The 21161-nt window shown below is 47.6% G+C and overlaps 1 protein-coding gene and 1 long non-coding RNA gene across 7 annotated transcripts in view; one reads left to right on the forward strand and one right to left on the reverse strand.

Moving 5' to 3' along the window:
• GRAP2 (GRB2 related adaptor protein 2) overlaps positions 1–21161 on the forward strand; it is a 61147-nt gene that overhangs the window by 36831 nt on the left and 3155 nt on the right. For 3 of the 6 annotated variants that reach the window (XM_032492294.1, XM_014568249.2, XM_032492293.1), the window contains exons 2-6: positions 4251–4342; positions 11170–11261; positions 14349–14468; positions 17743–17911; positions 19791–19979. In XM_032492294.1, coding sequence (XP_032348185.1) covers positions 4265–4342; positions 11170–11261; positions 14349–14468; positions 17743–17911; positions 19791–19979 — 648 coding nt within the window. In that variant the 5' untranslated portion in view covers positions 4251–4264. Of the gene's footprint in view, positions 1–996; positions 1405–4034; positions 4082–4250; positions 4343–11169; positions 11262–14348; positions 14469–17742; positions 17912–19790; positions 19980–21161 lie in introns of those variants that run through there. The other 3 variants (XM_006174720.3, XM_032492296.1, XM_014568253.2) reach the window with 3 other exon arrangements.
• On the reverse strand, positions 1301–21161 carry LOC116667527. The gene is made up of 5 exons (XR_004324345.1): positions 20923–21161; positions 20334–20422; positions 19260–19372; positions 15249–15356; positions 1301–1435 (listed from the first exon to the last, which is right to left on the reverse strand). It is a non-coding gene; the product is annotated as an uncharacterized LOC116667527 (long non-coding RNA).

A 21161-nucleotide genomic window follows, 5' to 3' on the forward strand; every position in this document is an offset into this window, starting at 1 on the left:
TTTTAAAAGATGCTTGGGGTTTAAGAAAAGAGGAAACATATTTATTTAACTCACAGTGTGAGGTGCCAAGAGGGACATACAGATGTGCCCTTTTTAAGACTCAATGCATGAAAACCCAGCCTTTAACACAGATAAATGAAAAAGTAGCTATTTGCATAACAAATTTTTCTTTTCATTTTGCAATGGGATTCCTTTGCAGAATGAGCGTCCATCATAATAACTCTTCGAGAACATATCTATTGTGTACAGTGAGGCTTAGCTGTCATCATTTTTTCCCTGGCCATGTAAGGTTTCCCACTTCCGAAACAGAACTGAGCTGACCTTGCTGATTCAAGGGGGAGGACGCTGTCTGCCTTCACACTGTCTCCAGGAGAGGTTCTGCCTGACAGTAGAAAGGGTGTGGATTCCAAGCATTACTGTGTGAACTTAGAGAGCTGGTATCATTTTACACTTTTAGCTAAGCTCCTCTGGTCACTGCAGCCAAAGTTCTAAAACGTAAACTCCTCACTATTCTATCAATAAATAAATTAATACAAATTATGTTTGTTGCTAATAACCTGGTAAATAGGCTACAAAAAAATACTTATAAAGAGCAAACAAACCAACCTACCTCCCCAACAAAACAAACAAAAAAGAATTTTTTAAAAAAGAGTAATGTTTTTTTTCTTCCCAAGACATTATCTCAACTGAATGACAGCATAAACAGGGGCAAGTCCTATATATTCAAATTAGGGCTCCCCCCAGCAAAATAGGAAGTGTTGGCAAGATTCAGTTTGAGCCCTGGCTCCTTTCCCTGGGTCCTAAGCCTGAATCTTCGAAGAGCTTTGTGGTGTTATGCAATTGCTCTTTTTAAGAGAAGCACAAAACGGAAGGCTTGGCTATTCATAGCCAAATTAGGAGGAGCTGAAACTGTTCAAGAAGTTTCTCTCCCGGTACCATTTTGATGGTAACTACATGTTTCTGAACATCCACTGAATCTGGCTTTCAAATGGAGGCTGTTTTACAGAGCTGTCTCCTAGCTTTTGTTTTCAGAATCCTCTGCGGTGATGTATTTTAGAAGTAGATAAGCATGCCTGACTTTTTCGGGGGTTTTTTGGTGGTACAAGAAACTTCAGCGGAAATGCAAGGGCAGAGAAAACTGTGCTGGGGGTGTCCTGTGTGGAGGTGTCCAGCGGTGGTCTGTGTCCCAGGGCTGCTAATCAGTATTCCGTGCAATTCGTGAAGTGGGAGGGTGAGAGATGCAGAGGGCTGGTGAGAAGCAGAGCAGGCGCTGCGGGCAGGAGCCATGCACAGTTCAGAGGCAGGCTTCCTGGACCCATGGCACCGTCAGAAGGGCTGGGCTGAGCAGGTGGAGGCTGCTGGCAGCGGCTTGGCACCTGGATGCTGTCACTTCTCCACACTCAGGTATCATTGCAGCCGTTTCTGAAGCTGATTACTGGAAGGGAAAGCACATTTAGCCCATCAGTGAGGCTCTCGGAAGAGGTGTCTGTCTTCATCTTCCCTGAGGTCAGAAGCGCTCTAACTGCAAAGAGCAGCGAGAAGGCTCCACCGCATTGAGTTCTTGAGGCCGCTGAACTCTCTCTCTCTCTGTCTCTCTCACCGCCCCCCACCCCTGCCTCTTTTCTCTCTTGGAATTGTTGCTACCACGTCTTTGGCTCCATCACTTGTTTTCTTTTCCAGTTGCTGTGGTGGTGGGTACAGGGTTTTCTTTTTTCCCTGGTGGTAATTTTTAACTTTTCAAAATTAAAACTAATGAATATAGAGGAGTAGGATATAAATTTCCATGCAGTTTTATGATCAAACAGAAGACCAGCCCCTGGGGCTGGCACATTTACTGTTCTCTGCTATTAGGGAAGCAGAGAATGGTAAATTCGAGGGAAGAATTTGCAAAGCCCCCTGCAATTTGAACAAAAACAGAGCGTCCCCCACGCCACCCTGAACACCTCCCTCCTACCAAACAGCATCTGAACAGATTTCATTTTACAAATGGAAGTGGGACACAAACAAATTTTTTCAAAGTGATTGCACAAAGAGTGGGCCTGTTTAATTGGGTTTCTGCAACCCAGGATTAACATTATAAGCTGGGGAGCTCTGTGATGTGCCTCTGCGGTTGGCTTTACCACCCCACCCGCCTCCTGGGGGAAGGTAGAGGAAAGTGCCTCTCTTCAGAAGCAGTTTGACTTCTGCCACAGCCTTCTCACTGGGTGACTTACAGCCAGCCTGCACCCAGCACCCAGGCCTGATCTGAGTTACATGTAATGTCGGAAAGATCTTCCCAAGCTCAAGGTCGTATCTAGAGCAAGCCTTGGATTTTTTTTTTTTCCATCTCTAATGTATGTGACTTTCTAATATGCTTAGCACTTGCCCTCCCCTTGTCTCCATCCTGCTTATTAAGGTAAATTTGCATAGAAATGGGATCTTGGTTTTCAGGACCATTCACCTGACACTTGATCTCCTGATGTGACCAGTGTCTGCTGTTGATACCATGAGGGTGACCCACAGAAGCCCATCTTCCTGCAAACTAGAGGGAAGGCTTTAATTAGGGGAAGCTTTGCACGTTAAAGTAATGGGGTGAATCAAATCAGCAGAGGCATTTCACAGTCACTCAGGAGGGCAGAGTACTCCTTCCTGTTGAGTGGGTCATCCTAGGGCACAAAAATTTTAATTTGCCTTAGATGGACAGATCTTGAAGAAAGTGCACCAAATATATGTGGTTTTTTTTCATTTGGAAATAATTTTTGGCTGGTGATAAAGCTCAGACAAGGGGCTGTGACATTTTACTTTGGCTCCTGAAATATTTTTTGCTTAAGATCCATCTTTGGGACTGGTAATATTCAGCTCTACAAATTGCCTTTGGAAGACCAAGCGAATGTGGCGAATCAGAGGAACCAGCCTCTTGCTATCACCACTGCTGCAGTCGGCTTTAATCCTCCGCTTGCTGCGTGCTGCACCCTCCCACTGGCCACTACCCTCCTTATTTACCTAAATTTTGTCACCTGGGCAGAAGTTCCCACTGAGAGGACAACTGTGATCCCAGTTTACCGGTCACTGAAAGTCAAGTAGATTTAAGGGTTATTAACCTGAAGGGTTTCAGACTTAGGCAAATTTTGCAAAACAGAAATGCCAAACAACAGCTTTCAAGATGGTGTCCTGACAGTGAGCAGAGAACCAAAGAATTGGAGGGTCATGGAGAATAAATATCAAATTTCAATGAGAAAAGTTTCTAGATGATGGGAGAAATCAGAAGAAAATTTTTGCTGCTTTTGGCCAGGCTACCTTTGCTGAGGATAAATTCATTCCATAAAATTATTCTAAAATATAAATGCTACTTAGCTCTATCTTGTATAACATTTTGCATTCGTCATTATTTTAATCTTATGTCCTTATTCGTTGAGCATTATGATCCTCCTTTCACAAATAAGGAAACTGAGACTGCAAGAGATTTCGTTACTTGCAGGAGGCACACAGCTATTCGCCAGCAACACCTGGCCTCTGCTCTCTTTCTATTAAATCCCACTGTCTCCAAAAAAACAGCTATATTTCATTTGTAGGTTTACTTATTTATCTTTACACAGGTCTCATGTATTACTAGGAGGGACCAATATTTTAACTCAATTGAAGTATTAAAACGGAAATTTCCAAAATGTACTTGGTCGTCACCATAATAATAAAAGAAGGAATCTAACTAATTGAGTCTCTCAACTCTAAAACCAGAGTGCTTTCTACTCCCAAACCGTGCAGAAGGATGCTGCGTTCCCCACTGACCGCTGCTGTCTAGTTCTCTTAAATGGTTCAGATGTAAAAGAGAAAATGGCATCTGTCTAATTAACGCTGCCTGGTTAAATACAGCTGCTAAGGGACGGCCTCAGGACAGTGTTTACCGAACAGTCTTTCCAATCCCTCGGGCCCCAAGTTAGAGATGATAGTCAGTCTTCCGTCCTTATCAACCGGAAACAGCGATGCCCCAGAAATGGTCACAGGCCAGGACAGCAAACGAAGAAAGGAGAGGGGAAAGTCGGTCGCTGGCCTTCACTCCCTGCTCCTGGCATCTGGGGATTCAGAGGACGATGCCGGAAAGCAGGTCCTAGAGGCTCTGGGAGCTCTTGCGGAAAACAAAAGCCCTCACGCTGCTCCCGCACCTCCCTCCCCAGCTGGAGACTTTTGAGGGCTCCCCTACCAGCCCGCTGGCACTGGCTCTGCCGCCCCCCTCCTGCCAGAAAGGCACAATGACCACATTATTTCTCTTCCAGCTTCACGTTACAACATGGAAGCCATTGCCAAGTTCGATTTCATCGCCTCAGGTGAGGATGAACTGAGCTTTCACGCCGGAGATGTTCTGAAGGTAGGTGATGTGGGGCCCCGGGGAGCCTGACAGAGTTTAGGTGTCTCTGGTCTGGTCACTGAGTCAATCTCACAATCCATGCCTTTGTTTCTCAAGAAATATATACAGTTCCTTTCAAAGAGAGAAGTTCACCTCAATCAAAAGGCTTCCTTCTGAGCACCTGGGCACCAGCTACCAGGCTGGGTGATGGAAATCCGCTTGGCACAAGCCAGCATCCTTGCCCTGAGATGCTCGTGGCATGGAGGGGGAACAAACCTGCCCTGAGGGCTGTCATAGATGTTCTCATCCACATGCTCAGGAGCAAGGGTTGGGGGACAAGTGACCCCACCTTGAAAGATGGGGTTGTAGGACTGGGTGGTGCCATCAGTTGTCAGAGAATGCAAGAAGGTGGGCTGGGCTCTTGGCTAAAGCTCAGAGATGAGTAAGCCCAGGCGGAACTCAGTCTGCGTTGTGATGCTGGGCATGGCTGGGACTTACAAGAGGGAGGTGTGGGTGGGGACAGCCTGGAGAGGCAGCTGAGAGTTGAGACTCGGGTCTACAAAGGCCATGCACACCTGGCCAACTCAGGGGCTTCTTAAAACTTGTCTTATGGCCATGCTTGAATTGTAGCGGCCACTCGCCGAGCTGAAGAGGGCCTGGACTTCTCCCCCGTTTCCTGCACCACAGTTCCAGACCCCGCCTGTGAGCCCCTGTTTTGTGCCAAAAAACACAAGGCCTTCAAGAGGCCACTGGGGAACCAAGGCATCAATGCCCTCCTCCTGGCCTCGGAACACCTCAGATATCCTGATCCCAGGTCCTCTGCAGCCCACGTGGGCCTTCTCAGACCACCCAGTGTCGCTGAGGCCACCATTGTCCCTCCACTAAGATAAATGTCTGCTATAGGAAGGACCCCGTCAGTACGCAAGACGATGATTCCAAAGGTGTCTGCAGAGCACAAACCAGGCAGAATGATGGTTTGGATTTGAACCCCCCAGTATTTATCCCCCTAACTGCTCTCACCGTGCAAGACCTACTAAGGCAGTTGCAAACAGTATGCCTTCAATGTCGAGCTTCTCGAGGTCAAAACTGTTCCTGGGGCTGCTGACCCAGGAAAATGTGACCTTCACTTCTTTGGGATCTTACCAAGGTCACAGAGGGCTCTGCAACACGGTGAGCAGTCCCTCCCTTCCCTGTGGGGAACTGTGACCATGTGAGTATTGACATTCTAGAGTGTTCTCACCCAAAGGAAGCCCAAAGAAGGGGACAACTCTCACCCCTCACCTCCCATTTCAAACAGAACCTACTCTCTTGCTTAAAATTTCCCTATTCTCCAGAAAAGTAAAAAGAAATGAAAAACTCTCCTCAACTCTGCTTTTCAGTCCAGCTCCTGTTTCTTTCCTCTCCTTCCCTGCCAGTGCTGGGAAGGATTCTCTGTGCTAAATGTCTCTACTTCCTCACTTCCCGTTCATTCCACTGGAACCCTCTGGAATCTGTCTTTTACCCCCAACACTCCCTTAAAGACCAGCAGTGATCTCCTTAGTGTGGAATATAAGGACCCTACTTAAACGCCTGCAGGATCGGACCCTGCTCACTGTCCCTCTCCTGCAGCTGAATGGAGCCCTGTCTGACACCCAAACACCTTACGCTGCTCTGAAAGTTTTTATTTCATTGTATCCCTTTCTTCACTGGAGAGGAATCTGACACAGTACAAAGGAGCATGGACTTTGGGGCCAGATAAATCTGAGTTTGAGTCCCAGCTTAGTAGCTGTGTGGCCTTGGGTCAGTCACTCGCCCCCTCTGAGCTTCAGTGTCTTTATAAGTGGAGGCCATATGTATCTTACAGGCTTGTGGAAAGGATTAGAGGTAATAAATAGCCCCAGCCCAAAGTGGATGTTCAAAAATGATCTCCACATTGTCAGTGTCACCCGTTCCCACTGCCTCTGACTGTTAAAACTACTGCCATAGCTTGGCCTTGACTGACTTCATCGCCTCCCATCTCTTCCTCCTTCATCCTACAAACTAGTCCCAGAAGAGGCTTTCTAGAAGACAAACCAGATCATATTATGTCCTTACTCAAAAGCACTCAGTTTGAGTTCTGGTTCCCCATTACCAGTTGATTGAAGTCTAAACCCTACGGCCCCAAACTACTGCCCAAGGACATCGTGCTGGTGTGCATGAACACGTACACGTACACTTACATACACACATACACATGCACACACATGCACATTTTTGTGTATGAAATGCCCCAGGTCACACTGCATATACCCACCATCCTTTCCAGGCTCTCCCTCGTACTCTGAATGCCCTTCTCCCTCACACAGACATTTGACCACCTCTGCCCAGGAACTCTCACTAATCCTCCCCTCTCCCAACCACCCCTCCCGACCATACCTCTTTAGCTCCTCCACAGCATTTCACACAAACTCCATTCAAGGCGCTTACGATCTGGCCTCACATGACAGTATTTTACCAGCAGGCCCAGCTTCCAAGCTCTCTGCATCCTGAGCAGCCACCTCTCGCTGCTGCCTGACCCCGTGTGATCCTGATTGTCTGCTTACATGGTGGCTCCTCCACCCCCCAGAGGTCTGTACAGGTCAGGGCTGGGTCTGACTTAGTGTCCAGAGCAGCAGAAGGGGGATAAATATTTGATGAATGAGTGAGTGGGTGAGCCCTCCACTGGTCTGAGAGCAGATCCTTGCAGGTTTGTCTTTGTATCTTCCCAGCATCTAACCCAAGTCAGGGCCCCAGACGGGGGCTTGGTATGCCTTCCTTGGATTGTTAAACTGCGCTTCTACACATTTAGAATTCCATCAGAAGGCCAAAGCCCTCCTTCTTTTAAAATTCTGTCCTTTGTAGCCACTGTAAAGACGAAAGTGGAAAGGGGCATGTTGGCTGAGCCTCCGGGGAGGTCTGTATCGTGGTGGTAGACATGCTCCGTCCGCCCCCTCCTCCAGAGATGGGTAACAAGCCCCAGGAGGCTCACAGCTGTTTTCAAGGCCAGCTCTTGACTGCCCGGGCAGTTCACTCCCGGAATGCTCTTTCGTGGTTGGCCTTTAGTGCTGAAAGACTAAACAGCCTTTGTCATTAGAAGGTACAAAACAAACTGACTAGCTCACTGCCAAACCACCCCCTCCAGACTGTGAGTTCCCAAGGGTGAAGGCCCCAGCTCCTTCCTCTCTATTCCCAGCACCTAACTGCAAACAGTAGGTGCTCACTAGATGCCATTCCCAGAATGGTGAGCCAGACAGTGGACAGGGAACTCCTGCCAAATGACTTGCTCCCGTGTCTCCTGTGAGAAAAACATTTAAAAAGTCAAGAGTTGGATGTTTCGTGTCCATGTCACAACCTCTGGCCCCGCAGCTGCTCCCCGCACCAGACTTAGATTTCCCACTAGAATTTGCCAGTCGATATTTAAAAAAAAGCCTCTCAGCCCAGCCCATCTCTGTCTGCTTCTGTAATGCATCTAAACGTGACCCCACTTCTTCCCACTAAAACAGCGACTAAGGGGCACTAAGAGTTAATCCTATGTAATTAACTCCTTCAGCACTTCAGATTTCTGCTCTGCCTCTAAGAGCTATAATTTCATCCAGTTTTAAAATTCTTCCAACCGTACATTTTGTCCTCTTCCCACATCTAACTTATTCTCAGGCCATGTAACCCAGAAAATGATTTCTGGGAGGCAACATTATAAGAATTAAGTTACAGCAAAGTTAAGGGTAAAACCTCACATGTTTGGGCTGAGCCCCTTGCCCAGGTTTACACGATGGGGACAAGAGATAGGGGAACGGGGTGGGAGGGATGGAGAGATAAGACGAACAGGAAGCATGGCTCCGGGCCAACAACGGCAGGAGGAAACCACCTCCCCCCAAAGATTCTTCTTTGCAGAAAATGAGATTTTTTTAAAAGACCTTGCCTTCTATGCACCATAAAAAGCCTATAAATTCACCTCTCTGGGAACACAATCTCAGGCAGACCGAGCAGCAGGTGGTGGGGGAAAGTGGCTTGTATAGTGGGATAATCTTTCAGTTGCTGGAGGAGGTAGATGGGTGTGAACCACCATTCCTAAAATTACAGCCAATTTCAGGTCAGAGAACTAAGTGCAAAGTATGGTTCCTGCCGCAATGAGCCAATTTCCAAATGGCCTCTTCTACCTCATCCCTGTACACCTTCGTATTTGACATTTGCTACCCAAGCCAAACGTCGCCTTCCTGTGTGACGGGAGAAAGGAATTCCAAAGTCCTTAAATTCAGGGGAGAGGGCATGGAGCAAAATGCCCTTGTGTTCTTTATGTGAAGACCAGGCACTGGTGCGGAGTTTCCTAACTCTTCTTTTGACCTAGATTTCCTGCCTCCCCCACCCACTACCCCCCTCAGCACACACGTACCCACGCGTCCTTGGCAAGACCAACAGTCACATTTGATGTTAGAAACTATAAAGTTTTCTTTTCTCAGCAATTCTAGAACTCAAATATGGGACACACTTTTATTTCTTCAGAACAAATGATTGAATTCAAAACATAAACATATAACACTTTAGAGAACTTATAAACCCTTCCGTGTCCTTCAGAACTGGAGTTCTCCCTCATAAGAATATCACCTTTTACAGAATTACATTCTTGAAAAAAAAACGGTGCATACTCTCTGAAGGACTTCCAGATACCAGGGCTTACTTGATCCTCGGGTTGGCTCCATGAGGTGCTGGCCAGTTTTTATTGCCCCCATTTTGCAGATGGAAATTGATTCGTCTAAGGTCATACACTTAGTGACAGAGACAAGCTAGGACCTAAGCCTCCTCATTCCCAAACTAAAAGTCCCCCTTCTACCACCTCAGGTGTGACATTAGAAATAGGTCATCACTGCTTCTCAATTACTTAGCTCTCTTCAATTCTCTTCCCAAACTCCGGGACAGAGAAAAACTTGTGGTTTGAACTCCACCAATTTCAAGTGACTGCAGGATCCCAAACTCCAGTCCCAACCTCTCCATCAAGTCCAGACACACATCTCCAACTGCTCACAGAGTTTTCCTCCTCAGACCTCCCAGGGCAACTTGATTCACCCACACGCGGTCTGAAGTCCAGGAGTTTTCCCTTAGACCTGCTCCTCCTCCTGTGTTTTCTATTTTAGTAAAGGCATCACCGCCCACTCCATCTCCCAAGCCAGAAATCCGGAGCCATCCCAGAATCCCCCTTCTCCCTTAGCTCCGCCAACCGTCACTAAATCCTGCCATTTGTGCCTCCTGATTCCTCTGGAATATGTCCTCACCTCTTCTTAGCCCAGAGCCCCTCCATCTCTTCCCCGGATGGCTACACATCTCTCTCCGACATCTCTTTCTCCCGTGACTTGACCCCTCAATCCAACATCATGCTCTGAGACAGCACGCCTTTCTTCACTCTGGTTCTTACTGTGCTATTTCCCTGCTGAAAATCCTTTAATGCCTCTTCATAAATTTTGAGGTAAAAATCCAGAATTTTCAACATGGACCACAAAGCCCTGTGCCCCTGGTTTCCCTTGTCTCTGGTCCTGTGGTCACAATCTAAACTCCCGTTAGACTGAGGCGTTTCGTCCCCAGAATGTCCTCACTTCCTCGTGCCCCAGAAGAAGTTCTTTTGCCCTCAGACTTCACCTGGGTAACTCCTTTCATTGCCTGGGAAGCCCAGATGGCCTCTCCTCCAGGTGATCTTTCTTATCCGTCTTCTGTTTTCCCTGTTATCATCACACTCCCATCAGTTAACCCATTTTCAGCTACAAGAAACAGAAACTAAAAATGGCTTAAACAATAACAATGATTTATAATTTCTCATGCAAATTCCAGTAGTCAGAGGGCTCCTGGGTGGCTCTTCAGGGGTTCCATGGCATCATCAAGATCCTTCTCATCTTTTTGCTCTACCATCTTCATTTTGAATTATTATTTGAGTCTATGCTACATACTTTAGAAACATTCTTGGGGTCAGAGGATGCAGTGAATATTCATCTTTTAACGGTAAACGATTTTCTGAAATAACCAGAAACCACATAGAGCTAAGTCTGGAGAATCATATGAGTAATCCAGGCAGGTGATAACATTTGAGGTCATGGTCAAGGTAAGACTGTATAGTAATGAGGCAGCAATTCTGGTTTTGCCTATGATCTGGCTCTAAAAGCAAGTTTAGAAAAGGCATTCCAAATGTCTTGAGTTATGTCCAAACTGTTTGTGAAACACATGGGGTGTGAAAGCCAAGAGTTATGTTTTCATTCTTTTTTTTTTTTTTAATTTTTCCTTGTTGGGGGTAATTAGGTTTATTTATTTATTTAATGGAAGTACTGGGGATTGGACTCAGGGCTTCGTGCATGCTAAGCGCGTGCTCTACCGCTGAGCTATACCCTCCCCCCACCAAGAGTGAATATTTTCAAAGCTAGCCCCCACTTGGATGTTTAAGTTTTAATTTGCTAGTTTCAAAAAAAAACTTAAGAACAAATTGAAATTGTAAAAGATTCCTAGTTGCCTGGCAGAGAGGAGAAAGTCACGGAGTAGCCGATCCTTCCTTCTCACCACCCGCCTAGATAAGGGGCCTAAGGTGCTAAGATCTGGGACACGACTCTCTAAAATAGGAGAAGGGGGTTCAGGGAAGCCCCTGAGCACTGAGTCTGGGGGGCCACCCAGGGTGGGGTCACGTGAGTGGATGGCCCAAATGGACAAAAAGAGCTTGGGGTCAAGAGAAGCCAAATCCCAAAGATAGACCCGCTGCTCTGGCCCTTGAGCAGCTAAGTGGTTCCTTTGTCTTATTTTCTTCTAAATCCCAAAGGGCACCCTGCGCCCTGCAGCCCCTTTCTCCTGCTTCTTGGTGTCCTTCCTTCTCTTCCATGTAGATCTTAAGTAACCAAGAGGAGTGGTTCAAGGCGGAGCTTGGGAGCCAAGAAGGATACGTGCCCAAGAATTTTATAGACATGGAGTTTCCTGAGTAAGTATTTCCAGCCTGCTGGGACGGGCCTGCCCACACACACTCCCCTTGCTTTTTCAGCAGTAAAGATTACCCACGCCCAGCCGAGATGCCGTCAAAAATGGTTGCCTCTGGAGAGGGAACCACGCAGCTGAAGGCCACGGGTGGGAGGGAGACTTGCATTTCACTGCATTCTCCCCCGAATTTTATACCATGTGCAAGTATCGCTATTTTAAGTTTATAAACTAGAATTATCTATAATCATAGCCACAGGGTTTCCAAGAATTCCAGTAGGGGGCGCTGTCGGCCACCCCACTTCCACAGCTGCTCCTTCGGGGGTTCTTCTCTCTTGTCTCCCAACCCAGCCTCCGTCCCAGCCAGGATAACGAACAGCCCTGGGCCTTCCTGAAACCATGCTCACGCCAGTGAAAGAAGTCGGGGAAACTCCCTTCGTAAAGAGGAAACGAAAAATTGAGATTGGGTCTCGTGCGTCTCAAGAATTGACCACAAGGGTTAGATAGAAATCTAATCTTGTCTGAGAGTCAGGGTCTAGCCAAAGAGCAAAGGCTTGTTAGAAAACCTTTGCTGATGATCCTGGTGAGGCGCAGCGGTACCGCTCCCAGGGCACCGGCACTGACCACTGAACCTGCAGGTTGCCCACTGACCTCAGCGGGGCCCTTGATGCTGCCCTGTATCTTCTAGGTGACCGCGTCACACCTGCAGCCCTCCCCACCACACTCCCAGATGATGCCTTGCTTCCAGCACAGTGCAGGCCCCCAGAAAAGCCCCACTACCCCACCCCGACCTGACTCACTGCATCCACCCACATCCTGCAACCTCTGAGACTCTGCCTTTCCTGCAGCTGTTAGGAAAGAAGCATCTGTGCTTCTAGCCCAAGTTCTCCCCTCTCTCCCGCATCAACTTTCTTGCCTTCTCTGCTGGACCATTCCCGTCAGCAAGCAAAGATGCTGCAATTTCTCCCATCTTACCAAAAAACAAAAACTAAGCCAAATAACAAAACTCTTGATCCCAAATCCCCTTCCAGCTACCCCTCCACTTCTTCAAAAGAACTGTGATATTCGCTGTCTCTAACCCTCCTTCTCCCGTTCTCTCTGGAGCCCCCACGACTCCTTGGAAACCTTTTGATCAAGATCACAGTGAACCGCTGGTCCCCGTGGTCGATTGTTGGCCACCATCTCAGCACAATTTGACTTGGGGAATCTTTCCCTCCTGTGGAAACACCTTCCTCATTTGGCTTCCGGGACATCCTCCCGCCTTCTCTGCTGGACCATTCCCGTCAGCAACTTACCGTCAACTTACCCTCCCTCCTGGTTCTCCCACCTTCTCCTTTAGGGTTAGAATGTCCCCTCCCAGGGAGGCCCTCCCCGTCACCAGATTTTAAATTACTCCCCCCTCCCCATATCTCCTCTGTTTTCATGTTCTCCACAGCACTGACATCACCTGACACACTCTGTATTCTAATCATTTTGCTGTTTGTGGTGTGTCTCCCCACACCCGCTAGGATGTAAGTTCCGCAAGGATTCTTACCGGTTCCGCTCATCACTGTACCCCCAGGGCCCAGAAGGGGGCCCAGCACAAAATAGATGTTTAATAAAAGCTGTTAAATGACTGAATGAACAGCTTTGGAGTAATAAGATAATGTGAAACCCTGGCATTTCATTTCATATGTCGTGTGTGTGGACATTTTTGCAAGTCTTGAAAGACATCACTTACCAAATTCCTGTTGGAGGACAAGTGTGTGTTTTCTAAACAGTCCCCTCACTGCTTGCTGCCTGAGATATTGCCTCTGAGGACGGCTGCTGGGGAGGAGGCACCCTTCATTTCCCCTCCCCATCACGTTTCCTACGTTTCCTGCGGTGGCCGCTTGTCAGCCATGTAGGTTTGTATGGCAAATTCTCTGGCAGGATCTCCAGGCAGATGACATCAGAAACCCTCTGTTTCCTGCACCTCAAAGCCCAGCCACCCTTCCCCTGCAGCCCCAGGTCTGGAATAAGGACATCCCTTCCACCTTCCCTGTCTGCTCGGTTCCTAAACTCCAGACAGCACAGGGAATTGCTCACAAAGGAATCCAGAGCGTGGCCTTTGGACGTTCCCCTTAAAGGGACACCCATACTAGCCTTCCAGGGGCAGCAGTTAGGGCAGGCACCTTGAAGGAAAGGGGCGCTGCCCCACCTTTGGCCTTGGAGTGATTGCCAACGTGTGTTCCGCTTTTCTACGGTTCAGAGAGGTTTCCGGTCTCCTGCCCTGCGGTTCCAGCCACTGTTTGTCTTGCCCCCCGGGCCTTCTTCATAAGCGCCATGCTGCCTGCAGCAACGCTTCCAAAGGCTACCACCCTGGTTGCTTCCCTGAAAGACAGTTTCTCCTCAGTTTCTTCTTTTCTACAGTAAAGAAGATTTTCCAGCCTGGCTTTTTGGGGAGGGCCCAGAAGCGGGTTGTGTAGATATCTCTGTCTGGCTGCTGCCAGCCTCACTCATTTCCAAGTGTGCGTGCGGGCCTCCCTGGGTGCCCTGCAGCCTCTGCCTAGCACAGAGCAAAACCGACCTGCCCCAGGCCACCCAAGGACCCTGGGCTGTAACCCTCCTTCCCAGCCACTGAGGTCTCAGCCTGGGAGCCAGTGCCCAAGGCCCTGCCCGGCTCCAGCCCGATTGCCCCAGTTCCCAAAGGGGTCCCTGCCTCCTGGCATCTTGTCTGTCCCTGCAGTTCTTTTCTGGAGATATTCCTCTCCAAGCTGCCGCAGGCGGCCGCTCCCTGCAAGGAGTCACTCCCACGCTGTCCCATTTTGGAGCAGTGGCACATTTCCATGATTCAGGATTTCCAAGCCAGAGAGACACTTCTGTGGGGGATGCGGGGGGGGAGGGGGCGCAGTACAGAGCAAGGTGGGTGCATCAAGGGGAACCCTAGCCTCGCCCGCCAACTGCTGGAGCGTTTGTTTGGTTTCAAAAGCTCCTGGCCCCTCTTTGATCTCTCTCTGCTCTCTGCTGAACACAGTCCCCTGCCTCTCTCCCTGTGGGTCATCTCTCCCCGTCTTCCCCCACACCATCACTCTGGCATCTCACCAAGATCCTCTGCTTTTATCTCACCTGCTAGATGGTTTCACGAAGGCCTCTCGCGACACCAGGCAGAGAACTTGCTGATGGGCAAGGCGGTCGGTTTCTTCATCATACGGGCCAGCCAGAGCTCCCCAGGGGACTTCTCCATATCTGTCAGGTACTGGTCATTCCTGACTCCACCCTGACCCACACCACCCTCTTGAAAAGACCTATGACTTCAGGAACCTGGCAGCCAAGAGGCCCAAGCATCTTATCAACTGTGATGCCACCATTTCCTTCCCGTAACTCATGTACATGACTCCTTAGTTTGTGGCCCAAATTACATGTACATTCATCAGCCTCCCTCTCCAGCCCAGGTGCTTCTGGAAGGACAGGATTTTTATCTACTATCTTTGTACCTTTTACAGAGCCTTGCACCCTATAGGTGCTGGATGAATATCTGTGGAAGGCAAGGGAAGGGAGAAGGAAAAGAGAGTTCCTAATTGTCCACATCCATCTTGAGGTTGAGATCTTAACCTTTTCTTTTACCACTGATGTTTGTCTAAGGAAGGGTCTGAAAAAATCAAAACCCTGAGTTCCCGCCGCAGGTCACAACTGCAGTTGTGGGTAGTTGTACAAAAAGGCCACCTCCAAGCCCTGTAAAACCACCGAACGGGCAGCAGCAGAGCCCAGGAGGCCTGGGGTGGGGGCCTGTGACAGCAAAGTCTGGCTCCTGTGCAGCCCCGGGGAGGAAATGACTCAGCGCAGGCTTGAAACATGACACAGCCCCCCACGCAGAAGCCCCAAGTCTGAACACACGGTGTGTGGTCAGCGTGTTGGGGATCACAAGTCACACATCAGACTTGGTGACCACACGTGAAAGTGCAAGAATTAAAGCCGATCGTAGTCTAGGAGGAGGCCCGACAACCTGTACAGTGAGGCCTTACTGTCAACTTACCCGACCAGAAATGCCGGTCTGCGTGATGCCATAGCATTTGAAAGACATGCAGCCGTAGTGCTTTAAATTCATAAATCCAATCTCGGGTAATCAGCTGAGTCCAGTTTGCTATTTAGAAAGAAAGGGTATATTGAGGAATTGATAGGAAGGACTTAAAAATAATAGGTCAACCATTTGTATGCATATGTGCCCCTGCTGGGCTCAAGAAGAGCTTGGGCTCCAGAGCACTGCCCTTGCAGTCAGGCTTAAACTTTTAATTTTCCTTCACTGAAGTGTTCTTTTTCATGACTTGGGCAATGGTAAGTTTTAGCTCAGGCCAATACTGATGTATCACAAATTCTAAACTTACTAGATCTGAATTAATGAAATTCTGTTCTATTAATAAATCTTACAAGTCAAACCAATTTCTTAAGGGCCACACTTAGAGGCAAGAGCCAAGCAAATTGTTAGACTGAAAGGCATCTCTTCGTGCCTTTGGTCTGCATGATGTTGAGTCTGGCTTTTTCAATTAGGAATTAGGATTTATATTTCCTTCATTAAATTGAATTTTATAAGGGTGGAGGGTATAGCTCAGTGGTAGACCACGTGCTTAGCATGCACGAGGTCCTGGGTTCAATCCCTAATACCTCCACTTAAATAAATAAATAAACCTAATTATGTCCCCCCCCCAAAAAAAGGTTTTTAATGTTTAAAAAAAATTGAATTCTACAAAAAAAAGAGCAGTCTTGACTTCTGCCAGTCTTCCCCTACTGTTGAGACAATGTAGCTTTTTGTGATGGTGATTATTACCATAAACAGAATTATATTACTTCTTCTGCAGAAATGTAGTATAATATATTCCAAAGCAAAATTATTTTTTGTTTACTTATACATCTGCTTTCTGTCATGGATGTAGATAATTAAGAGCTAAGTATAGCTCTATCATTTTTTAAAGGTTTGAAATATTTAGACTTTAGAGCCTGGAGCCCTGAGTTACATCCTTTCCTCCGCCCTTCTCAGAATTTGAGACAATGGTCCAGCCACTCTCTCTCCATCACCCAGATGACCAACTGCAGCCCTGACATCCATCCTCTCAGCACAGGAGAGGGAAAGGGTTAATGTTTCTCATTCTGTGTTCTTTGACTAAGAGGTGGTAGATGAATAATTGTATCACAAGAATGCGTCCTCCTCCTCACCCAGATGTGAGGAGTGATGACTGAGTTGAGCCACGTGGTGTTGGAGTGAAGAAAGCTTATATGAGTGGCCACAACCGAAAGGGGAAGAGCAGGCGATGATCACAAAGCTTCGGTGATATCCCTGAGTTGGTCAAGCAGGCATCACTGTCTGGGTTCACCTGGCTGTGAGCAGAGCCCAGCGCATAAGAGGAGAATGAAGATCAGAATTCCTGTCCTCTCTGAACGCGGACCACTAAATCCATCCCTAAGAAAGAGGAATCTTTACTCTCAAGCATGCTTTAAATTTTTGACCTTTCTGCTGGATCGGACAACTGCTATCATTAACACAAGTTTATATGTAGATATAAATGTATGTTCATTTGACCAAAAAAAAAAAAAAAGACCTTGACATCCGAAAGAGAATGACTTTGTGGTGGAGAAAGCCTGGAGCTATTATTAAAAGGCCAGTCCTCCCTTTCCAGTGAATACAATTCAATTTCTCCAACCCTGGCACAAATGTGTCCCATCACTTGTGAGTCCAGCTGGTGTCAAGGGTGCTGATCTAAAAGAAGTTAGCATGAAAATAATTAATAATAATAATAATAATAATAATAATAGCAAAAAAACCAAAAGAAGTTAGCATGTGTGCATGGTATGACAGGCCCAGCTCACTAGACTAGAAACCGAGAGCCGGGATTCTTGCCGCAGCCCTGCCACTCACTCACCGTGACCTTGACCAAAGCCCTCCACCTCTCTGAGCCTCAGCACATTTTTTTCCCAAAAGCTCAAAATACTTTGTAACCTTATTTATGCGAAAGAAGAGATCCCCATTATGTACAGAACAAAGTGTGACAAATTTCTCTGGTAGTTTACAGGCTTAAAAGAGCTGGTTCAAACTATTTCTGTTAAGAGAAAGATAACAAGGGCATGAAAAACTCCTCCGCTCTAGTCTTGGCAGAGTCCTTAGCCTAGTAATGTTTCAGCAGTTGCCATGTTTCAAAAGAACGTTGTTAAAAAAAATAGTCCTTAACCTCATAGCCTTTAAAGCATTTGGAACTTTTTTCTCTTGTAAAAGATCAGCTCCAGTGGCCGAAGAAAGATTAACTTCTGCTCAAGTAAAAAAATCTCTAGTGCAGCCTGTGTCCTTCCTGAGTGGTCCTGCCCACAAATCTCCCCCTGGAGTTTGACTGGGCCAGCCCACCTGCCCAGAGACGGGCTAGCCACCCATATCTCCATTTCCTACCCAGACAGAACTCCAGCATCCCTGGATGCAGTCAGCCCTGGAGGCGGGGACATGGTCACCATGTAATAGACAGTGTTGGATTTGCCTTGATCTCTAGGCATGAGGATGATGTTCAGCACTTCAAAGTCATGAGAGACAACAAGGGTAATTACTTCCTGTGGACAGAGAAGTTTCCATCCCTCAACAAGCTGGTGGACTACTACAGGACGACTTCCATCTCCAAACAGAAGCAGATCTTTCTGAGGGACAGAACCCGGGAGGATCAGGTATGCTTCAGGTCCCCATCAGCCCCAATTCAGAGATTCTGGGCGTCTTGGGTCCTACATGAACCACCAAGACCATGCATTTGATGGGCAGGTCCCTGCACATTCTGAAAGGCAGAATAACTCTGAAGTCAGATCGCAGTCTAAATCCTAGCTTAACACTTCCTAGCTCCATGGTTTTGGAAAGTTCTCTGAGCCTCAGTTTTCTCATCCGTAAAATCGGGATAATAGTGATATCAACTTCATAGGATGTTGTGAAGGTTAGAGAAGATGATGTGTCCCCATCCCTTACATCATCCCTAATCACACTACAAGCACTCAGCACACATGGGCTCTTATTGTGGATGCTGGTATTTCGTTTTTCACAGACGTTACTATCTCACAATTTTCACCTTAGCTCAGGAGTTGCCCAAGGATGAAGGAGCTGGGTGGTGGGTGGTAACATTCAGGAATATTAGAGCCTGGAGTCCAGGACTAAAGCAGCAGGTAGAGCTTTGTGACAGAAGTGGGGGTGGCAGAAGCGGGGGAGGCAGAGGGCATTGGAGGAGAAAACTGGCCGTGGAATTCATGCTCTTGGAACAGTTGGGAGTATGAAGTATTGTTTTAATAGAAAATGCATCAGATAGACTTGGCTTGAAGTCCTGATTTCATTGCTAACTATTCTTATCACATAGCCAAGTTAAGAAAACTTTCTGAGCATCAGTTTTCTCATCCATAGCATGGAGAGAATATAATGCCTCTCTCACTGGGCTGTTGTGAGGATTAAATGAGATAACATGATTACAGCTCTTGCCACAGAGCCTGCCCACAGTTGGCACTAAGGAAATGTTAACTTACCCCCCATAAATAAATTCACACATGCACAATCGATAAAATAATGTTTCAAAAGAAATAACAGTTATGAGAGATGGATATTATAGAAACAGGCATTGACTAGGGTAGTTGAAATCCCAACAACAGGTTATTTGAAAAGGCATTGAGACTTTCCAAGCAACATGTGCTTTGGGGAAGTAAAAAAAAAAAACATCCCTTTCAAGTAATGGGTTGATTTTAAGCCTGAGAAGTTATAATCAAAGGGGAAAAGGGTGTTCCCGAGTGCACACAAAAGTTCAGAAAGAAAAACAAAGGTTAACCAAGACCTTGTGAATACTTTTAACCAGGAAATGGACAGAGGTATTCATTTACAAGGATGTGCACAAAGAGACAAGAGAGACAACATTAAACTGCATTAAACTGGATTAAAAGAGTTCATTTTGCAAAGTGCTTAAAACAGTGCCTGGCATACACTGAGCCCAGGGCCCTGTGTAATTGTTTGTTAAATAAAAATAACAAGAAAGTATCTCTGACTCACGAGGTTGTCCTAGCATTCAGGAGAAAGGTCTTGCTGCTTCCCAACACGCCCAGCGGCAGGCCTGGTTTCCATGGTGCTGCGAGAGCGTTGCTGCTTGGGTCTCTTTCACCAGGCTGTAAATGACAGCTCAGAATCATGCAAAGTCAATAGCAGAGCTTATCTGGAGGGTAGGATGTCCAGTGGTGTGGCAACACGCGATAAGGAGGAGTGGCATTGTGTCAGGAAAATGGAATATGTAAGCTTGATTACACAGAGAAAAACAAGCCCACTGGGAATGGACTAGATGGGTACCATGTGGAAAGTCTGTGAACCAGACACCCATACTCCCCAAACTGGGAGGATCTGAGAATGCTGAGGCCACTTTGAAAACCTGATGATCCAAACCGTCCATTCTCCTTAAGCTGTCCCCACCCCATCAGCTGTTTCTTGGAGCCGTCAAGCGCTAAGTCTGGGCACAGCTGCCAGAAGGGAGGGGTAGGGCCAGCAGACGCGGGAGGAGAATGGATCTGTATCTTCTCTGTTCTCTCTCAGCGTCAGCGGGGCAACAGCCTGGACCGGAGGTCCCAGGGAGGCCTACCCCTGAGTGGGGCTGTGGGAGAAGAGATCCGGCCTTCGATGAATCGGAAGCTGTCAGACCAGCCCCCCGCCCCTCCCTCGCAGTATCCCGCAGCCCAACTGCCGCCACAGCAGCGGTACCTGCAGCAGCAGCATTTTCATCAGGTATCTCCCAAGAGCGAAGCTGGGCCCAGCAAAGTGGGGAGGAGGGCTTGCTTTCCCCTAGGCTCAGGCCACCTTCTCCCCACTGCCACTTAGTGTGTGAAAATCCTCCACAGTGCTGGAAACAACCAAAGCAAATAACTGCTGGGGGTCGGTTGTGGCCCTGGGACTGTTGGATGAGGGAGGAACATCCTGGTCCCCGCCAAGCCCCGTCAGGTCTCACTGAGTTTATAAAGAAAAGCCTGGGTCCCCAGATGGCAGAAATACGGTAAACTGTTCTTGGCAAAGGAGTCTCTGTGAACTAAATGGCTCCCTGCTTGAACATGCACACGCACACGCACACGCACACACACTCACCCCGAGGACTCGGTGAACAATTGCTTCGTTTTCCTATCAGTGCAATTCCAAGTTTCTTCATGCCCCTTAACCCATCTGGCTGGTGAGATCTATAAGAAAAACAGATTAACATCAGAAATGGAGGCTTGCTTATTTATTTATTTATCCCCCGCCTTGTTCCAGATGGGATTTTAGGCGACTTAAGGAGGTGGACAATACAGCCAGATAACATCATTCTTAAATTCCTTAGCAGGGCGTACAAAGTCCTTTGTGAGCTGCCCGTATTTGTCTCCCCAGCCTCGTCCCCTGCTCCCTCCCCCACTCCCCGCACAAGCACCCATTCCGGCTGTACTACCTTTAGTTACCAGGATGGTCCACTGTGTTTTCTCTCATGCCTTTGAGGCTTTTAATATGTTGTCCCCTCTGCCTGAAATGCCCTTTCCTCCTTTAAACTGGAGTTCAAACATCACCTGCTCTATAAAGCCTTCCTTTATTACCCAGGCAGACTTAGACACTCTTTTCTCTGCTCACTTATCACTTAGATGTGTGTGATACCCCCTCTAAACTGATGTTCCATGAAGACAGGGGCCTTCTCTTTCCATCTACGTACCCCCGAGCTTAGGTCTGTACTAGGCACATGGCAGGTGCCTGACAAACATTCCTTGACTGAATGAATGAAATCCGGCATCATCTCCACATTGGTCATTGTTTCCCCTCTCTCCATCGTCTAGGGTTTACTGCCATCATCAGTGAGTATTCTTGGGCTGTGTCCATGGCATCCGAGCAAGGCACTGGGGGAGCCTATGGGGTATGCTTCCGGAAGGGTGACGACGGGTCTCCTGTCGCATA

This window comes from Camelus ferus, chromosome 12 (assembly GCF_009834535.1).
Source record: "Camelus ferus isolate YT-003-E chromosome 12, BCGSAC_Cfer_1.0, whole genome shotgun sequence".
Taxonomy (NCBI): Eukaryota; Metazoa; Chordata; class Mammalia; order Artiodactyla; family Camelidae; genus Camelus; species Camelus ferus.